This window comes from Triturus cristatus, chromosome 4_2, assembly GCF_964204655.1.
Source record: "Triturus cristatus chromosome 4_2, aTriCri1.1, whole genome shotgun sequence".
NCBI lineage: Eukaryota > Metazoa > Chordata > Amphibia > Caudata > Salamandridae > Triturus > Triturus cristatus.
The window spans coordinates 231,338,919-231,360,272 of NC_140586.1; the positions used below are offsets into that span (position 1 = coordinate 231,338,919).

A 21,354-nucleotide genomic window follows, 5' to 3' on the forward strand; every position below is an offset into this window, starting at 1 on the left:
TTCGGCAAAGGTGCAAACCACTGCCAACTAGAGACCCCCATTTCTAACAGACCACATCACCTTTACGCAACTCGCCCTTCAGGTGACTGATGTTCACCAGTGGTTTTACCCATGGATCGCAATGTTACATTTAAATGTATTATTTTGCAGTGATTTTCTAGTACTTCTAAAATCGAAAACTCTGGTTGTCTGCATGCAATTCAGTTCGTTTTGGTGTCTAAATTAAGATAAAAATACACTTACTTTTTATAAATTGGTGTTGGATTTCTCTTGAGTCGTGTCAATTACTTATCATTCATGTTGGCACTTTGAAATGCTTAACACATGTTCCTCTAGATGAGCCTGACTGATTTTTGACACACTACAAGGACTGAGCTAAGGATCAATTAGTGTACATCCAAGGACCATCTTTGGGGTATTGTGATAGTATTATATGGTGAGGACTAACCCCCACACCACATAATACTCGACTTTTCTAGACATAGGTAGAACCTTCACCCTACATCAACAGTCTTACAGCTCACTTGTTTAGGGCATGAACAATAAAAGCTATATGCAAAGGTTTCTGTTTCAAGGCGGAGGCATGGGGCATTAGAAAGAAAGTCCTGCGTCCCTCACCCGTGAAAGCTTATCAGACAGGAAAAACAAACCATGAAACTCTGTAAATCCAGATCATTCCCATACAGGCACTATATAAACCCTTAATTTACCAAGGTTCCTCCTGTTTTGTTTTTCATGCCTTAGGCAGATATAAAAAAAATTGCTAAGCTATTACATTATGAGAACCCTGCCCAGCTTGTTGTCTGTAGACTTTTCAGTAGGCTTCTGCTTGGCTTGAATCATTTCCGAAATCTTTGTGGATTTGTTGTTGATAAAAGGCTTTTTCAACGTCTTAGCTTGCCTTACAGCCTACATAACGCCGCAAACAAAATCCCTGGGGAGAGTGACGGATTGGCATTCGAGTGGGGAGAGATGTTCTTTCCCTGAGAGCAGTGTATATTGAGCAGAAAGAATGTGGACGTAGGGTAGTTAAACCACTAATACCCTTCTCAGTAAATGACTATTTCCAGCAGTTCAGAAATGTAGGAGGTTTGGGGTAACATGACTCAAGCGGTTTGTAACCATTAACGACAGACAAGTCCCGATATTCTGTCCCAAGCTTCCAGGAGAGGGAGCATGGGGGAGGGGAGGATGCCTAACAGTACCAGTACAGTCAGTGCCTTTCAAATTCTTGTGTCTCTCCTTTCCCAATTGTTCCACAAGCATTAGAGGGTAATGAGTCAATCTGAAGAGATCATTGCGATACCATTTTGACTAATGCGATCATGGTTTCCCATGCTGTAATCTGTGGCAATAACATCCCTGTGGATTATTCCTCATCATCCCTTGGCAATGAAGAAAAGGGACTATCGATTCTCAAACCATTTTCATTCGTCAGTCAGGAAATAGAAAGGCAGGGCTTGCAGAGGAGAGGAATTATGTCACACATAGCGGTGGCAATTCAAAGGTCTTGTAAAACTACAACTCTGAAAGCTTATGCAATACACAGGGGAAAAACAATTTCAGTCATGGTGTTCTGACCATTTGTCTTCCCCTTTAGACTGACAACTTTCTGCTAAACTACAATTAGTAAGGGGTAGTTTCAACAAAAACCTTCCAGGAGCTCCATCAAAATCTTAGTAAACATTCATAAAGGCATTTAGAGATCCATGGGCAATTTATCAGAAGGTATATTTTTGTTTCACTGCTACTCAAGAGTTTTCCTTAGAGGCCCAGAGAGATTAGAACTCTCCTTGGTGGTGAGAGTGCTTCTAGAACATTCCGTTGAAACTTTAGAATCAATTGACAAAACGTTAGTGCCTATGAATGCAATTTTTCTTGTGGCTACTACAACTACCAAAACAGTAGAGGAGTTTGGACTTTTACTACGTTGTCCTCTCTTTGTAAATATTTTTGATGAGAGTTGTTTTGATATTACACTTCCTTTCTCCCTAGGTTCTACCATCTGCTAACCGAAAACAAGAAATTATCCAACCTGATTTCCTACCCCCCCCCCCAATTCCTTCTTCGGAAGAAAATATTTTGCACATGTTGGGTGGGAGAGGGGCCCTGGTAATTTATATTGAAAGGTCTGCCTTTTGAAATTGTGATTCCCTGTTTGACTCGTTTGTGCTTCATGTCAACGGAAAAGGGCTTCATCATTGACAATAAGATCTACAATTTCTTAGTCATATGCAATGGCTGAACGACCTCTGCCAGACCAATTCAGGGGAGGAAAACGAAGAATCTGGCTGCTTCATGAGTGAATGGAGTCTCTATTGCGGACACTGGCAAAGCAGCAACTTGGACAGTTCCTAACACTGTTGTTCATCATTACCGACTTCATCAGTAGAATTGCGATGAGACAAATTTTGGTGTTAGGGTTCTAAAATTAGTATATAGGCTAGGCACATAAGTATTTTACTAAAACACTGAATGATGCATATATTCCTTGCGTTGTGGTTCATATGACGTTGGTTTGATATACCTCATGGAGTAATGACTGCACAGGACCTAGAGGTATTGTCTTGGACCGTTTAGTAATCTTTATTACTCTTACTCCTAGCACTCTCATATCAGTTATTACGTATAAGCCTTCCCTCCCAATCTCTGGTCCTTGTTATGCTTGGAAGAATAGGAGGATGCTGAAATCAATGGTTATATAGTGCCCAGATGAACTAGGCAGGGCTCAATTTAGAGTATTTCCTGGTTTCTTTTCTTTTCTGAGAGAGAGGACAACCTCATGGAGTAATGACTTGTACTAGGACAAAATGACTAATATTAATGAAGATTATAGGTAAGTAATCCTAGACATTCCCCAAGCCACACACTTTTGCAGGGCTTCATGCTGCGAAATATTTGTATATATTTTGAAGCAAGCCTGCCATGAGGCAAAGAACACAAATTTACCACGAGATGACAGCAGATGCTGGAGCGGCCATATTCTCTTTCCCAGTAGGATATATTTTTGGGGTTATTAAGAAAGAGGTGATCTTCCTATGAGATCCAGGCCCCGCAAAATCTAATGAAATACTTTGTCTAAGGAACAACTGGGTGTTGTAGTAAGAAAAGGGCAATTGGTACTTTCGTAACTAGATTTTGGTAGCCCATTCATTCCTAAAAGCAGCTCCTCCCAAAGTTGCAGCTTACCTGGAAATGTCCAAATGGCAAGTTTGCCCCTACAGATAATCTGTGCTTCTTTTAGGGCTGTCAATATAGTTTAGGGAATGGTTAAGCTGGCACAAACCAGTGGTTCTGCAACATAGTCTCTAGAATAATTCACACTAAAAGTGTTTTAGGAATACAGAGGAAGAAATTGTTTACCATCTTTACCAGCATGGTGCAGGCTCTAAATATTTGTATCCAACTAGCAACATTTCCCAGGTTATTACCACTGGGTGTGTACTATGTCTAAAACCCTTTATGATGCACTGTATTCAGTAAAAAAAAACAAAAAATACATGGAATTCGAGCCAAGTGAAATTTCCCCTAGGGACTCCTTGTACAGCGAGGCAATGTGCGGGCTAAACCAAAGCAGGGTGCAAATTGATCCGTGACAGAAACTGATTCAATCTGGGGGATTACAAAATATAAAAATAAATAAATAAAGGACTCCCTAATCACCTCTGCAAGTTATCCATGAATCGGTTTCGAAATTTCTGCTGGTACAAGCTCACGATTGTTTGGGTATCTGCAATGCATGCAAGTTAGTGGGCATATTAAACCAGATTTGGGTAGAAAGCAGGTTTTTTTTAAAGGTCACGGTCAGTTTTTTGGGGTAAATTTGGAATGCCACAATTTTCATGGCCAAACTATTAGAGCCATCAACGACAGTGAGACCTCTGCACACCCCACACATGCCTAATATTGCATTTTTACTCCCCGAAAAAACCCTTTAACAGTGATGGGACAGACAAACGATGTTAATAACTTTTATTTATTTTTTATCAAACAAAATTCAAATTATCAAAGAAGCACTAACAAGTTGAAGCCAAAATAAAGAAAGCAGAGCACGGCATACCTGCAACTCACAAACCTTGGTGCCCAAAAGGGGCATGGTGCTCGTCTACTCATTGAAAGGCCCCAAAATCAATAGCTGTCCTAGCAACCGGTGCCTCGAAATCTCACACCACTCTGTATCCCACAGCAAACTAGTGCCTAAAGTCAGGGACACAATCTTAGTAAATGTTCCCTCTCTTGCTGTACTATCACCGAAAACCCATTAATTTATCACCCCACCAATCGGCAATGAAAAGGTTCATCTTTCAACCACTTGAACGAGAAATGTGTGAAACTTATAGTGATACCCTTTTTTATGTACTTTTGCAAGGGCTAACCAATGCCAAAGGTGAAAAACTAGATTGACAAAATTCATATACAGGATTCTGTATGTATATCGGTTAGTGTGCAGTTGACTGTAACTTCCTCGAATATATATATGGGGTCAGTGAATGCTCCTCTATAATATGATCTGATCACTCTCTCACATTTGTCATAAAGTGGATTTCCAGGAAAGTGCAGAAGTGGCACTCAGTCCTATCCAGATTTGCGCTTCCACTCAGTGATGATGAGTTCTGGCTTGGCACGTTTGAACCACTCGGCCCAAGAGCCGTCGTAGATGGCCACATCCTCCTTTCCAAGCAGATAGGCTGCCAGCGCCACATGGCAGGCGGTCACGCCACGGCGGCAGGTAACTGCCATAGGTCGGGCCAGGTCCACATTCTTCTCGCGAAACATTTTCTGGAGCTCCTCCAGTGGCTTCTCATGGCCAGATTCTGTCATGAAGTTCATGAAAGGCATGTTGATGGTGCCGGGGAAGTGTCCGGGATCAATCCCTAGAGAATCAGGAGAGAGATCTGTTTAAACAAATTTACTGGGCAAAGGTATATTTATTGAGACACTGTCCCACAGGTTCTCCCGGTGGGCTATCGAACCCAAGTTGTGGATAGGTTTCCAAATCCTACATGGCCCAGAAAGAACCTTGTCCCTACTGGACCCAGAAAGTAATTAAGCCATGTACAATCCAGAGGTGGTTCATCTCAATTGTACCATCTGTTCTCTTCCGACTTGCTAAGTAGGTTTTGCCTGTTTCGTTTTATCCATTGGTGTAGGTCAGATAAGGCTTTTAGGAGTAGGGTTGATGCACACCCCAAATCACAGATTTCAATTCTTGTTCCTATGAACGGTTCCCTTCAATCAGAATATTCTGTTTCAGAAATACCTGCCAGAAAACACAAAGTAGGGAGGACCCTCAACTACATGTTGACTGTCTACGGACTTAAGGGAAATGGCTTGTGGGTATGTGCTGGCATAATCCATCAAATTTTAAATTATGTGCTTCACTTTGGAGTTGGAGACTGCCTTGAGGAGACCAATCTCCAATACCACTATATACATGGTGATGTCTCCCCTAGATAAAGGAAGTAGATTAAATCTACTTTGCTTTATCATGCCCATTTCCCAAGGACAAAAGACACGATCTGCACAACCTTGCGCCCTGAAGCTCTTCACTTTTCTAGCATTTTCCCTTCCTCACCTTGGTCTAGAAGGTTGTTACTTTCCAAGATGAAGGGCATGAGCCACCCCTAGTGCTCCTATATTGCAGGCTTAGTGTAGTGCATCCTACAGAATGCCAGTCCTTTCTCTATAAAGGACACCCCGTCCTAGTAACTTTATCCATACACATTTTGGATATGCCTCAGAGTGGTTTCTTGTGGCACTCCTGTGGCATACTATGCTTTCATGAAGGGGGTCTAAAATTAAAGGGGTCCAATTACTCCTTCAGACTAACCTTACAAGTATTGCTGAAAATGCTGTTCTGTTTCCGAGGTTCTGCAGGTAATGATTTAGTCTGCCACCGAGGTGGAAGCCTCTGCACCGTTGAGGTCTGGCTCCATATTAATCAACACTACTACTTTTTTGATTTTCTGTCTATTGGACACTGGAACACATGAGCCAGACTATGCCTCATTCTAAATTGTGCACTCACCCACAGATCTGATGTCCTGTCCCCAGTTTTCTAACACAGACACCAAAGGTTCAAGGAGACTGTAGACGCAGATTGGGCGAGTGCTTGTGGTCTCAAACTAAACAGCCACAATCTTGGCACACACATCTGCTGATGTTAGCCAGGTCTTTTCTGTGTAAGATGGTGTAAGCCACCCAAAACACGTATAGGAGCGCAACACTCTCTCAGCTTAAAGCCATTCTTGCCCATGCAAGAGTTTGTTGTTCATGGAATTACTCCAGGTTCCCACCAGGTATTGCATGCTTGGCTTGGGGTGTAATTCCCAAATAGCCACTACATCAATGATTGGCTTGTTTACGTCCTGGCAACCTATGACACTCAATGTCTGTGTGCAGAGATGGGAACCCCTCAAATATAGGTAGGTGTGTGTACAAACCAGGCCACATGCAATTACATCCCCCACTGTGTGTGTTTCTCTACAGTCTAGATGTACAAACCTCAGTGTATACGTACATGTTCTAAGATCTCTGACTGGCACCCAGTGGCTAACAGAACTACTCGTATGGCACACAAGGCCCTCCATCATAAAATGCCTTGCTAGCTGAGAAATTTACAATTATAGGAAAAAGCTGAAATTCCAGGAGGTAAAAATTCTATCTGTATAAATATCCAGAAACAAAAGGCAAACACTTCTTAACCAGTTCTTTTCGGCGGTGACACCAAAAAGGCAATGCGGGCACATCGGCACTAAGAACAACCTCGTACATGGCTTCTAAGAAGCCCTACTAGATACTACACTCATCAATAGAGGGAGCATCTTCCAGACGTTAATCTTCCTTTAATAATGTGAAGTACATTTACGGAGGGCATAAAAAAGATAACCGGTTTATGTATCGTTTTCTGTAAGTCTTTACTGTTTCCGCATTAATCTGTACGGTTGTTTTTATACATGTACGCAAATAATGTCATGTGTCTATTAATAATCTATCTGACTGGGGGGGGAGGAGCCTAGCGCGCAACCAAGATGGCCGCGTAGGTGCGAGGCTCCCGAGGACCTCCGCAACCTCCCACGACTATCCTGAATTGATCCTGTCTCGGATGAGGGGAATGTGTTAGTGAGCCTGAGCTGAGGTGGCACCCGTTTCCCGTTGTCAAATCGGACCTCGGACATCGGAGTGAGCACCGATTGAAGTCTGCGGCCTTCTCCTCGCCAGACCCCGGATTTGCGCTGAGGGGTGACCCAGTGACAAAGTGAACAACAGCGGCGGGCCGGGCCTGGCGAGTCGCGCACCCCGCGCTTTCGCTTTCGCACCCCCTTGCAATCACTGCAGGGTTGGGTCACGGGGCTCTTTGTTTTGGTGTGGTCTCGCTGGGAGACTTGGCCTGCCCGCCGGCTGTGACCCACCCCGCCGATCGGGGGTGGCCCCCCCCGGAGCTTGTGGCCCTGATTGCCTGCCCTTCACGACGTGACTGGTGCGACCGGGAGACTAGTGGCCATGGCCACCAAACAAGATGGAGACCGGGCAAAGACCAAGCCGACCCGGCGTGGCACCACCCATCAGGCCAACAGTATGGACCGCTATACCCTCCAGAAGGGATCTCCCGGCGGACCGCACAAATCCCCTGAGGACCCTCCTGATGCCCCGGACCTGCCCACGGATCTGACTCTGCGGGATGTCATGGGCGCCATTGCCGAGATGAAGGCCTCGGTAGGCCAGCGGTTCGACACACTGGCACAGAAGATCGACTCGGTCCTCGTGGATGTTGGCCTGGTGAGGGCCGATCTTTCCAAGAGCAACGACCGAGTTGATTCTTTGGCCCACACCGCATCGGGCCTTACTACTGATGTGGCGGCGCTACAAACAGAGGTGCGCCGGCTTAGTCAGGCGAGCGCGCTTATGGATCGGCGCCTGGAGGACTCCGAGAGTCGGGCCCGGAGAAACAACATCCGCATCATCGGAGTACCCGAGGGACGGGAGGAAGCGGCGGCGGACCTATTTGTGGAGGACCTGATCGCTACCCATCTCCAGCCACGGGGGCTGAGTAAATTCTTCGCGGTGGAGCGGGCCCACAGGGTTCCCGGGGGAAGGCCGAAGGTCGGAGCCCCTCCGCGGCCCCTCATTGCCCGGATTTTCAACTTTCGGGACAGAGACGCTATCCTGCAAGCCTCCAGACTGTTGGGGCCGGTTAAGCTTGACAACATGGAGGTGAACTTTTATCCGGATTTCACCCCAGCGGTCCAGAAGCAGAGACTGAGCTTCCAGGGCGTCAAGCGCCGTCTTCGGGACTTGAACCTTAAATACGCAATGCTCTTCCCAGCCAAGCTGCGAGTGGAGGTAGAGGGTCGCACGCACTTTTTTGATCGCCCCGAAGCGGCCGGAGACTGGCTGGACACTCTGTCTGGGGATCGTGACCTGGGGGGCGGCAGGGGGAGACGGCACACTGGATCGGGACTGAGGGGGTGATGTTGGGCTTCACTCTGGACAAAAATGTTGCCACTCTCGATTCAGCATCTGTCTGTATAATTTCCCCTCCTATGGAGGTTGTGTGGGGTCTCTTGGGGGTTCTCCCTCCTCCTCTAGGGGGCTTAGCTAGTTTTTATTATATATATGGGGCGACAGGCACACTGCACGTTGGGGGGCTGTTCGGGCTCATGCAGGGGTGCAGGGAGGGGGGAGTTTTGTTGGGGTGGGTGGGTAGGGATGGGGGGGTGTTGTTCGTTTTCACCACAAGGCAAAAGTATCATTGTGCTAGCTCTATAGTGCTCTCGGGGGGATGAATGGTGGCTCTTATCTATGATGGGGGGTAGGGAACTAACTCTGTTGTCCTGGAACGTGAATGGACTGGGGGACAGGATTAAACGTGGGGTGGTCCTGCAGTTCTTGAAGCGAATCTCGCCCGATGTAGTTTTTCTGCAGGAGACACACCTCATTGGCAACTCCTTCTGCGCCAAGAATCGGAGTGGCTATCGCCTAGTGGCCCATTCGGGCTTTACGTCTGGCTCAAGGGGTGTGGGCATCATGGTTAAGAACTCGCTTCCGCTGGAGATTGATGAGGTGCTCCATGACGACAGGGGACGTTACGCGGTCTTGGTGGGAAGGATGGAGGGCAAAGTGGTGGTTTTTGTGTCAGTATACGTCCCACCGGGGCTGCAGTCGACTACCTTTGCGGACCTGGGGCGCCTCCTCCTTGGCCTTCCGGGGGGGATTCTGGTGGTGGGGGGGGATTTTAATGCGGTGGTTTCCGGGACTGTGGATCGTCACCCCCCTAGGGACCTCCCCCGGGCCCAAGCGTGGCTCTCTGGTCTATTGGACACTTTGGGATTGGTGGATTGCTGGCGTTTAAAACATCCCACGCAGTTACAGTATACCTTCCATTCGGGGGCCCATGGTAGTCTCTCACGACTAGATTATGTCCTGGTCCCGGCGGCCTAAGTTGGGAGGGTGGGAGAGGTGCGCCATTTGGCACGGGGTATCTCGGACCATTCCCCGCTCCTGTTACACCTGGACCTTTTTCCGAGGGGTGAGGGTAGGGTGGTCCCGATCAATCCCTGGTACTTGCGCGACCCCACTATTCGCGCTGAATTGATTAAATCCCTCCAGCGCTACTTTGACGAGAATGTGGGGTCCGTGCCTTCGGCTGTCTCACTGCGGGAGGCATTCAAGACAGTACTACGAGGAGAGGCCCTGTCCCTCATTTCCCACACCCGGAGGCGCGAGCGGGAGGAGGTGACCCGGGTGGAAGCTGAGATAGCCGAGTTGGAGGGTAATCTAGAACGTGGGGTGACGGATGCCGTATTGCATGTCCTCCAACTCAAGCAAGCGGCCTATAGGGCCCTCGTCACGGAGGCAGCCAGGGGCCTCAGTAGAGAGCAACAGGGGAGATTGTATGATGTGGGTGATAAGGCTGGTAAATTGATTGCGTGGCTGGACAAAAAGGAGAGAGCGAGTCGTGTAGTCCCGCTGATTGAGAAAACAGACGGTGTGTGTGTTACTGAGCCGGAAGAAATTGTCTCCTGCTTCGCGGACTATTTTCGTGGGGTGTATTCCCCGGTGTCTTCCTGCTCTGAAGAGGATTCCCGTACCCTGCTCAGGGATATCGCGCTGCCTTCCCTTTCGGAGGAGGACAGAGTGTCGTTGGACGCCGCTCCAACCTCCGACGAAATCGCCCTCGCCATACGTTCGGTCGCTTCCGGCAAGGCCATGGGTCCTAATGGTCTCCCCATCGAGTTGTATAAATTGAGACCGGATACGCTGGCACCACATCTCCGATCGATGTTCCTGGAGGCCCATTCGGTGGGCTCCCTCCCGCTGGACCAGCGTCTGGCTACAATCGTGGTTATCCACAAGGAGGGGAGACCTCGGGACCGGGTTACATCCTATCGGCCCATTTCGCTACTGAACGCGGAGCCTAAAATTCTCGCCAAGGTCCTGGCCAATCGGCTGGTCGGCGAACAGGTTCACCAGGATCAGTCCGGCTTTATTCCCCATCGTAACACAGCTCTTAACTTGCGGCGTTTGCATGGGGTGCTTGCACGTGTTCAGTACATACGGGAGCCGGCCATTTTGGCATCCCTGGACGCCACCATGGCGTTTGATACGCTTGAATGGCCATACATCTGGGCGATGCTTGCGAAGTTTGGTTTTGGCGCAGGGTTCATCAGCTGGGTCAAATTGCTGTATTCGGGCCCATTGGCGCAGGTGGTGGTGAACGGTAGAGTATCGGCTCCGTTCGAGCTGGGCCGGGGCACGCGGCAGGGCTGCCCCTTATCGCCGCTCCTTTTTGCGCTTGCCTTGGAGCCCCTGGCAGAGTGGCTGCGGTGGGAGCCTTCCATCCGTGGTCTCCGTTGGACCCCCGAGCATGAGGACCGCGTATCCCTATACGCTGATGACATCCTCTTGTACCTAGCTTCCCCACGTAACTCACTTATAGTACTGGTTGATGTTTTGCATTCATTTGGTCGTAACTCCGGCCTTGTCATCAACTGGGCTAAATCGTGCGTGTATGTTCTCTCTGGGGAGGCACCCATTCTCCCGCGGGGCTGTCCGATCCAGATCGCCCCGCAGGGATTTCGGTACCTGGGTGTCTTCATTACTCTGGACCCGGAGGCCCGGTATGATCGGAACTTGCTTCCCCCCCTCCAGCGCCTGAAGGAAGATGTCACGCGCTGGCGGCGCTTGCCGCTCTCGCCGCTTGGCCGGGCGGCATTGTTTAAGATGATGTCTCTGCCACGCTTCCTCTACGCTTTGCAGAATACTATGGACCCCGTCCCAGCGCGCTACTTCCGTGAGGTGGAGAGTTTGCAGCGCCGCCTGTTCTGGGACGGGAGGCCGCGTATCGCCCTGGCGAAGCTGACGCTCCCATGGTATGACGGCGGGATTGCCCTCCCGGATATCAAACGATACTATTGGGCCTCCCAGTTGGCTGCGATTAATCACGGCCTGTATGGGCCCGCTTTAAACCCGGCATTCGAAATGGATAAGATGCTACTCCCGGGTGGGGACTATAATCGAGCGCTCTACTCCAGCACGCCCGACGCTCGGCTGACCGGCCCCACGCGTGTCATGGTGCGAGTGTGGCACGCGGCTAATGTGGCGATGGGGTGGAAGGATCGTCTGACCCGGGCGTCACCACTATACGCTTCCGAGCAGTTGGGCTCCCTGTGAACCTCGAAGGGCTTCGAGAAGTGGGACATGATAGGCATTAGCAAGGTGGGGGATCTCTGGACGAGGGGAGGATTTAAAACGTTCGAGATGCTGCAGACGGAATTCCACTTGCATGGCAGGGAGTACTTTCGGTATTTGCAGATCCGTCATGCACTGGGCTCCGTCTTCCCGGACGTTGCATCCATCCCGGAGTGTTCCCCCCTTGAGGATAGAGTGCTGGATGGACACGTTCCGGACAGCACGATCTCACTGATCTACAAAAAACTGATCAATGACCGCACGGGATTGCTGACTGCCCTTCGTGAGGCTTGGGTTGCCGATGGACTGGAGCTGGACGACGAGGACTGGACCCTTGCGGTGGCCTCCCCGAAAGAGGTGGCCATACCGGCCCGCCTTCGCTTCGTCCAGCTCAAGATACTCCACAGAGTCTACATGACGGGGCCGAGGCTTCTGCGTATGGGCTATGCTGTGGACGGGTTGTGTAAGCGTGGGTGTGGCGCTTTGGGGACCTTTCTGCATATATCGTGGGAATGCCCGGAGGTGGAGCGATTCTGGCGTGGTGTGCATGAGGTCCTGCGTGTGGTTACGCATGTTGTGCTGCTACCCGAAGCGAGGAGATGCCTGTTGAATGTGTGGGAACCTACCGACTACTCGGCGCCACAGACGTGGTGGGTGACTCTGGGATATATGGTGGCCAAGCGTGATATTGCTCAACTGTGGGGATCTCAGAGGTCCCCGACTGTCTCGGCCTGGAAGGAACATATGGATTGGTGCATGTTTCGGGAAAAGGTGGTGTATGTTGCGAGAGGTAAGCCTGGGACATGGGTGAAAGTCTGGGGCCCCTGGAACGCCTACCGCGGGGGAATCTGTACTCCACCGTTATTGCCCGATCCGTCGCCTGCCCCATCCCCGTAGCCGACCCATCTTCCCTGTTCCGGGCATTGAGTTTTACCCAGCCCTAATCCTGATCTCTTCCCCTTCTTGATACTCCTATGGATTGGTAGGGTCCCCCTCTCAGGGGAGCACATGCTGCTATTTCTGATTGTAGATTGCCTTGTGGTTTTTGTTTTTTCTGGTTGTTATTTCAGTTTAAAATGAAACCGTACAGTGGGGTCCGGATGGTGTGGCTATCAACGCTGCTAACTCCTGTGCATCTTCCTTAGCCGCAACGCGCGCTCTACAATGTGTATCATATGCTCCTTTTGTTTACTAGCGGCCGGCCGGAAGGTTGTAGGCCCATCTTTGTATATTTTTTGAGTTTTGTAATAAACGGTTTAAAAAAAAAAAAAAAAATCTATCTGACTGGTAATATGCAAGGCCCTTATGGAGGTTTATGTGTATCTATACCTTCTTTGGAAAGCGCTCTGCTGCCACGAAAGACGTGGCCCGAAGGATACAGAAATTCCAAAATAAAAAAAAACTACGAGTGTTTAATATTCTGGGTGCGTGGTTGTCAATTCCCAATGCATGCCTTGGCCTGGTAACCCAGGTCAAACAGGATTACTTTGGGAGCCATCCCAGTGTCATTGGATGATCATCCAACTACACTAGAAGTCATTTCATGTCATCAGACATCATCAAGCTCCTGAAGTCATCAGCAAAGCTTAGAAACTTGGCTTGATGATTTGAGGATGACTTGAAAATGACTACCTGATTACTTCAAAAGGTGCGTTTGTTCCCAAAGACTTGAGGATGATCTGAAAATGAGTTTCTGATTACTTCACAAAACAAGATTGCTACTGATGATTTGAAGCTGAGTACCTGATTGACCAAGTTTCCTACTGTAGGCAAATAAGATTATCAGTTATCAGTACGCAATAGATTACATGGGGGGTCATGACATTGAGGTAATCTGGAGTACATTTACATTGTAGTTTGTTACAACGGTAGTGCCTTTATTTTGCATCTGGAAAGATATTTCTTTTAAATGAGTTCCATATATACTGTGTAAAGTTTTATTTAATGTATTATTCCTAGCATTATATATATATATATATATATATATATATATATATATATATATATAACCTACTGGCGGTCGCCAGTAGGTAGTTATAGTTAGGACCTAGTTACTATAGGAAAATGGCAACATTCTATTTTCAATAACTTTGGCGCCGATTGATGAATCTTCGTGAGATTTTCATAACTATTCTTTGTTGAGATCAGTTCCTATGTTGAAAGTTTGGGGGTGATTCGTCAAGGGGGGGCCGAGAAGAAAGGGGGGCCCCAAAACGTATTTTTTCAATGTTAATTTCCATAGGAAACTTTAGACAAAGCTACAGGTCTAACGGGTGAACGGAATTACCACAAATTTGGCAGGGAGAAGGGTCTTGGTCTAGAAATCACGCTTTTATTTGGTGTAAATCCGTTCAGTAGTTTTTGAGAAACATCGAAATTTACAGATATCGATATTTGGAAATTCTGCCATCTGATTCGCTGAGGCGTTACGAGCACGAGCTTGCTGCTGATTGGCTGCGAGCGTTTGCAACTAGGAAGTGTTGCCCGCCATTTTGTGATTCCGTTGAAGCGAGTAAGGGAGGAAAAGGGCGAAAAAAGTGGGAAAGCGGAGGGTATTGCGTAGTCTGATGCTGCTAAGGTGAGCTGCTGTGGGAGTCGGGGATGAAAGCGTGAGCCTACACTGTGTGTCTTATGGTGAGAAGTCACGTGCCCTGGCCCCTGCAGCACACCTGTGGAAGCAGTGTCAGCATGTGTTTATACATACTCGGACAAACTACTGACTCCTACTGGTTTGAAAGTCCTGGGGTACGGAAAATATGTGAGGTATTGTCTAGAGTCTCATGGTGCTAAGCTGAGGTGCTGCCGGAGTCGCGGATGAAAGCGTGAGTCCAAACTGTGTGTCATATTCTGTGAAGTCATGTGCTCTGGCCGCTGTGCCACATCTGTCAAGTAGTGTCAGCATGTAGTTATACCTACTCGGAGGAACTTTTGTTTTGAACATTGTAACTTGTGTATGGTGCTTAGGGGGTGTTATACAGGGAGTGCGAAGGTAAATTTGCACGTACCAAATCAATATGGTATTTGTAAAGCGCAAACTACTCACCCCTATGGGTCTGAAAACCCTCAAGGCCGGCGTGGAAATTATGTGAGCTATTAAGTGAGCTATTGCCCAGAGTCACATGGTGCTGAGCTGAGGTGTACAAAGGTGTCCTTCATAAGCATTTCCAAACCTACCCCAGTCAATGTGCCTAGGTCATTCCCACCACAATGCACAATCATTAGGTTAGGGTGTGGAAGATGCAAAGAGGTTTTAACCAAAGGTAGCAATTGGTGCAACTTCAATCTTCTCTGTGTAAACCATTTAATGTCCACATTTTGTAAACCTAGGTCTAAGTCAATACGTCTGTGTTCTGCATACCTCTTGCACCTGAAAATATAGCTATGTCCTACGATCCACACTAGCATTTTGAAGGTATGGTTGGAAGGTATGGAAAGATGTCCGTAGCTCATGCAGTTCCTTGGTAGAATAAGAGATATGTTTAAAGATGGGGGGGTCCTTTTTTTATCCTTACAAAACGATACGTGATTGGGAGTTGAAAAGCATTCTTATTTAAATGTAGGGTGCACATTTGTTTTGTGGAAAAGCATCTTTGTGATTGGTTAAGAAGAAGCAGTTTCAACGTGGAGTACATATCATAGGATAAAATTTGCTCAACTGAACCACAGCAACTTGCATTTGGAAGGCACTGTTCGAACTTAAAACAATCGTGAACTTTTAACCTGCACGTGCCGTTAAAAGAAAATGTTGCAAAAAAATATCGTTCAGTTTAAAAAAATTGATGAACTTTTAACCTGCACGTGTTGTGGAATGTTCTAGAAAGTGTGTTGATAGAATACGTTGCACTTCTGACTTCTATGTGTTGTTGAATATTTAAAAAACGGTTTATATGGAAAATTCAAAAGAAACCAATAGAGAGAGGTTTTGAAACCTAAAAGAATCAAGCAACTATTCTAATTTGTTCTTTACATGTGTTTGTGTGTGGAGCAACACAATTATAGACACAACAGCACCAGGAAGAGGCAGGGAGTAGGGGGACGGGGGGGGGAGAGATGGGCAGAATGGCACACATGCACAATTAAGTACAGCACAAGTATAGACAAACAATGGGCAAAATGAAACACACCAACAAGGAGCACAAGTCACACAACCCGCCAACATCACACCACTGAACAAGCATAGAAGTGAAAACCACGCTGCATTCATACAGGATGTGTACAAAGGCCGGTCGTTGGTGTTGTGGGATGTCTGCGACTGTGGTTATCATGGATGAGGTGCCAGCACGTGGCACAATGGCGAGTTCACTGTGTGTTACATTGCCAAACAGCTGCTTCTCCCTTCCACGAGCCCCCACACTTTTCTACGGTGCGCAGTTGAATCTCGTGCACTCGTACGGCACACCATTGTAATGCCTATTTGCGAATGTCCTGCTACATTCAAACTACACCATCACAGTGCCGTTTGGAGGTGGTGCATGGCACTTTACAACATCGAGTGCTGCGGCCTTTGTGGCAGGCCACACCAGAACACAGAGACACACTTACCGCACTTCCTGTATACGTACATGTCCGAGACACCCTGTTCCCCTTGCCGGATAGGCACACCTCTGCACTGACCTGTGTACTCCAGACCAGCACATGCCGGTTGTGCATGCAGGAGGATGCGTACGTAGCTACACGTCCAGGCTCACTGCCAACGCTGAGGTGACGGCACACTGTGATGTTGCAGGGCTTGTGCCTATCATGCTAAGACAATGACCTCAGGGACACTTTCTCAGATGCGGGTTTGGGGGACGTTGGCGGTCCTGGAGTTGTTACGATGAGTCTTTTGGCCCTCATGGGTATCCCTGCATCATGCTCATTGTTTCTATGGCACCTGTGGGTGTTCTGGTGTGGCTCTTGGCTGTGTTCCGTTTCATGGTACAGGTAGTCGTTCTGCTTAACACCAGCAGAAAGCAGGTGTAAAATACCTGGTGCTAACGTGGCTTATCGACGGAATTGGTTTCGCATTGTAGTGGGTGTGAAAGTTGTGATGTGATTTTTTTCGTGTCCAGAACAATATACGAACTGAGCAGTGTATCTCGTCAAGATCCAGCACTTGACACACTATTCCCAATCAATATAAATACAATGAGAGTTCTTAATTGATTGTGTGTACACTGTAAGTGCAGCCACTACCTGCAATTCAATACAGGATTTTAGTATTTAGAATAAATCGCAAAGGTGCACCTTGTGTCTTTTTGTACGGGAACGGCTAGTCTGCATTTCATTATCAGCACTTTAATGGAAGTAAAGTTGAGATAAATCTAACACACTATTCAGAAGCTGGTGTAAACTGCAGACATCACCAGTATTCCCACGATAAGTGCCCCAAAATTTAACACCATGGTGGACTCCATCAAATAACAGTAATAAGAACAAGAAAGAGTCACACAGCAGTGAAGAGAACAACCAAAAACGTTATTAATTTTTTTTAACTTAATTTTTTTATAAATATGGAATGCATTACTTACCTGTAACTGCGGTTATCCAGTATTGGTATCTTTCATAGATTCGCATGCCTGAATCATTCCCCGTCGTTGGGATGAGAGTCCCCGGTACATAAATAAAGTAATGTCTCACTAGACATATAAAGTAATAGGCCAAAGGCCTCACCTTAGTAACCTATCCATGTCCTTTTATAAAAAGAAAAAGGACCAAACTTTGGAGAGTAGCCAATCCGCTATCACCACCCTCTAGAACCTTCCTGGAAGGAGCTCTAGTCCCTCAGATTTTCGAAAACACAGTGCTAAGTAGTTGTATCACTGAGAGACCCAAGAGAGTCCTTTCAGGGGAGGTGGGTGGGTTGCATGTGAATCTATGAAAGATCACTATAACACAGAACAACCCGGGTCTGATGTTGAGTCAACAGGGATAAGCAAAAAGCATATCTACTAATTTCGACATCTCTAGTTAGATAAGAACCCTTCTGGGAACAGAACCCATCAATCACCGAGGAGTCAGTGTGTTGTCATCATCTGGGTCTGTCTCTCTTGATACATCGCAACAAGTCTGGGTGGAACGACCTATTTGCGAGTAAAGAGGAATGGTATACGAGGGTTATAAACAAATCTCCACTAGAGATGACACAGACCAAAAATTGAACTCTCGTTCAGGTGAAAGGGGTTCTAAAAGTGCAGCATTAAATCAAAAAAATTGTGAATAAAACTGGCTAGGGGAACTCAAAAGTGCTTTAATTGATAGAGTCAAAACCGGATACCTAGGAAAGTAAAGAGACAAGAAATAAGAAAAATGCAAGGAGTTATCAATGTTGACTAACAGACAACAGTATATGTATACCGTCTTAGATAGCACAAATAATGTGTCATGTACATCCACTTATTTATTAGATTGTACTTACCCCAGAATTCTGGGTAATGCCCTCACCTCAACCTGGTCTCTACTCAGGGAAGGGGGCCCCGCTCTGATAGGGAGGAGGAGAAAAAGAAAAAAAGCTGATGAACACATGCCCAGGTATCCGGTTTTGACATCCGTAGAGTTCAACCGGTGGTAGGAATGTCAGTTATATTTTTATAATTTTCACACTTTTTACATAGTAGCAGCAAAATTAGGTCCTGATGAATGCCCTTGATACTGTTTAGATCATAGCGGGCAGAAACATGTCGACCATATACTATGGACAACGCGCATAATGACAACGTATTTATGCCAGGTTGCCATTTTGCTTTTTAATTCTGGCAGAGGCACTCTATCAATTAAAGCACTTTTGAGTTCCCCTAGCCAGTTTTATTCACAATTTTTTTGATTTAATGCTGCACTTTTAGAACCCCTTTCACCTGAACGAGAGTTCAATTTTTGGTCTGTGTCATCTCTAGTGGAGATTTGTTTATAACCCTCGTATACCATTCCTCTTTACTCGCAAATAGGTCGTTCCACCCAGACTTGTTGCGATGTATCAAGAGAGACAGACCCAGATGATGACAACACACTGACTCCTCGGTGATTGATGGGTTCTGTTCCCAGAAGGGTTCTTATCTAACTAGAGATGTCGAAATTAGTAGATATGCTTTTTGCTTATCCCTGTTGACTCAACATCAGACCCGGGTTGTTCTGTGTTATAGTGATTTGGTTAAGGGGATTTACAACCTGCTGGTCTTTAAAAACTTTTCCCTTGGGCCTTCTCCCACTTTGTTCTGTTGTTATTAATCTATGAAAGATACCAATACTGGATAACCGCAGTTACAGGTAAGTAAAGCATTCCTTATCCAGTATTAGGGTATCTTTCATAGATTCACATGCCTGAATCAGAGTAGTAAGGAATGATAAGCACATTTCGAAAAGTACAGTATATATAAATTCACCAGATAACATATCAATGTGAAAATAACAAGTACCAAAAAGCAATGAAATAGCATAGGCATAAAACACAACAGAGAAATGTGCATATAGAAGAAAGGATGGTGGGATGAAAGGAAGCGCTCACATCTAATGAAATAGATGACGGAGCACCGCTTGACCCACTGCAGCGTCTTTCATGAGTTCCGTATCCAGGCAGTAATGCTTGGTAAATGTATGCTGCGTTTTCCATGTTGCCGCTCTGCAAATGTCCGCAATGGGCACCCCTGCAAAAAGTGCCATTGAAGTAGAGATTGTCCTCTTGGAATGGGCTCGAACTGTGGAGAGTAGGGGCTGCCCCGCTTGCTGGTGACAAAAAGCAATAGCTGCAGAGATCCAGCGAGAGATACTTTGTTTAGTGAGCAGGAGACCCTTCCTAGGTCGACTGTAAGCCACAAAGAGTTGGTTGGACTTGCGGAATGTCTTTGTCTTGTAAATGCAGAATTTCAGGCAGCGTTTAAGGTCCAAAGAATGCAGGGACTTTTCTGCCACTGTTTGAGGATTTTGAAAGAAGGAGCGCAACACTATAGGCTCATTGAGATGGAAGTTTGACGGAACCTTAGGGATAAACTTCGGATTTGTGCGTAGTATGACCCTGTCGTGTTTGAATTGAAAGAAGGGGTCTTGAATTGAGAAAGCATGAAGTTCACCCACTCGCCTTGCTGAGGTAAGGGCTAGAAAGAGCGCTGTTTTCCAGGATAGATACTTGAGATTCGCTCTGTGTATTGGCTCAAAAGGGTGTTTCATAAGTTGAGCCAGAACCGTGTTGAGTTGCCATGAAGGAGGTAAAGTCTTTACCGGAGGGAATGTTCTAAACAGGCCTTTAAGGAATTGTTTAATTAACCGATGAGACCACAGAAAAGGGCCTGCAGAGGATCTCCTGAAACGGGATATTGCTGCCAGATAGACTTTAATGGAGGCATGAGCGAGACCAGATTTCGCCAGATGAAGAAGGTAAGGCAGTATTTGCTCTGGAGAGGATGAAAGCGGGTGTATTTTGTTTTACTTGCACCAGATACAGAACCTCTTCCATTTTAAGGAATATGTTTTGGTAGTACTATCTGCTCGAGCCCGAGCCAGAACTGCTCTACAGTCCGGTGATGTCTAGACCCTGGAACTCTCTGAACCCAGGAGCCAAGCTGATAATCTGAGAGATGCTAGATCCGGATGCTGGAGTTGTTGGTGGTTCATAGTGAGAAGAGAGGGAAACGGTTTCAACCGGATCAGCGGTTCCGGGGAGAGAAGGTGAAGCTCCGTGAACCAGTGTTGGCGTGGCCATGCTGGGGCTATCAGGACGAGCGTCCAAGGTTCCACTTTCAATTTCCTGAGAACCCTGGGAATCGGTGGAAAAGCGTATGCAAAGACGTTGCACCATGCGATCGAAAACGCATTCCCTAGAGATCCCTTATGGGGATGCCAGCTTGCGAAGTGTTGGCATTTGGCGTTCTGCTTGGTAGCGAAGAGATCCAGAAGAGGGGTGCCCCATTGAGAGAATATGCAGTTGAGAGTCCGCTGATTCAACTCCCACTCATGACATGCCGTCTGTTGTCTGCTCAAAGAGTCGGCCAGAACGTTGTGTGTTCCTGGAACATACTCTGCTCGAAGAGAAATGTTGTGAAGTAGCAACCAGTTCCAGATTTTTTGCGACTCGTGAGAGAATGTTAGAGAACGAGTCCCTTCCTGCTTGTTTAAATAGTGCATTGTCGTGGTACTGTCGGTCCATACAAGCACTAGAAAATTCCTGATTTGCAGTAGGAATGCCAGAAGAGCGAGATACACTGCTCGTAGCTCCAGGAGATTTATGTGGAGTTTTCTTTCGGAAAGGGACCATTTGCCGCTGATCTGGAGTTCTTGAAGGAAAGCTCCCCAACCTTCCAGGGACGCATCCGTTGTGATGGTATGTGGAGAAGCAGGAAGCAAGAAAGGCAAGCCTTGAGAAAGGTTCTGAGGGCAAATCCACCACCGTAGAGCATTTTTCATCTAAGGGGTCACCTGGATGACATCGTCGAATGACCCCGTACATTGGACCCATTGAGCTGAAAGCGCTTCTTGAAGAGGTCGCATGTGAAGGCGACAGTGTGGCACTAGTAGAATGCAGGAAGACATCATACCCAGCAGGGATTTGAAAAGGCGCACCGTAAGAGTCTTTATGGAGCGTATGCGAAGCGCCAAGGAAAGAAGCTTGTCTTTTCGCTCTTGTGAAGGAAATGCTTTCTTCTGGAGCGTGTCGAGAGTAGCACCCAGGAAAGTTATGCGCTGGGAAGGCTGAAG

The 21,354-nt window shown here is 47.0% G+C and overlaps 1 protein-coding gene across 1 annotated transcript in view; it reads right to left on the minus strand.

Moving 5' to 3' along the window:
- Positions 1–3,955: 3,955 nt before the first annotated feature.
- The window catches only part of LOC146833500 (thiosulfate sulfurtransferase-like), a 35,627-nt gene continuing 18,228 nt past the window's right edge, over positions 3,956–21,354 (minus strand). Inside the window, exon 2 of the mRNA XM_085601339.1 lies at positions 3,956–4,874. Coding sequence (XP_085457465.1) covers positions 4,576–4,874 — 299 coding nt within the window. The 3' untranslated portion in view covers positions 3,956–4,575. The remainder of the gene's footprint in view (positions 4,875–21,354) is intronic.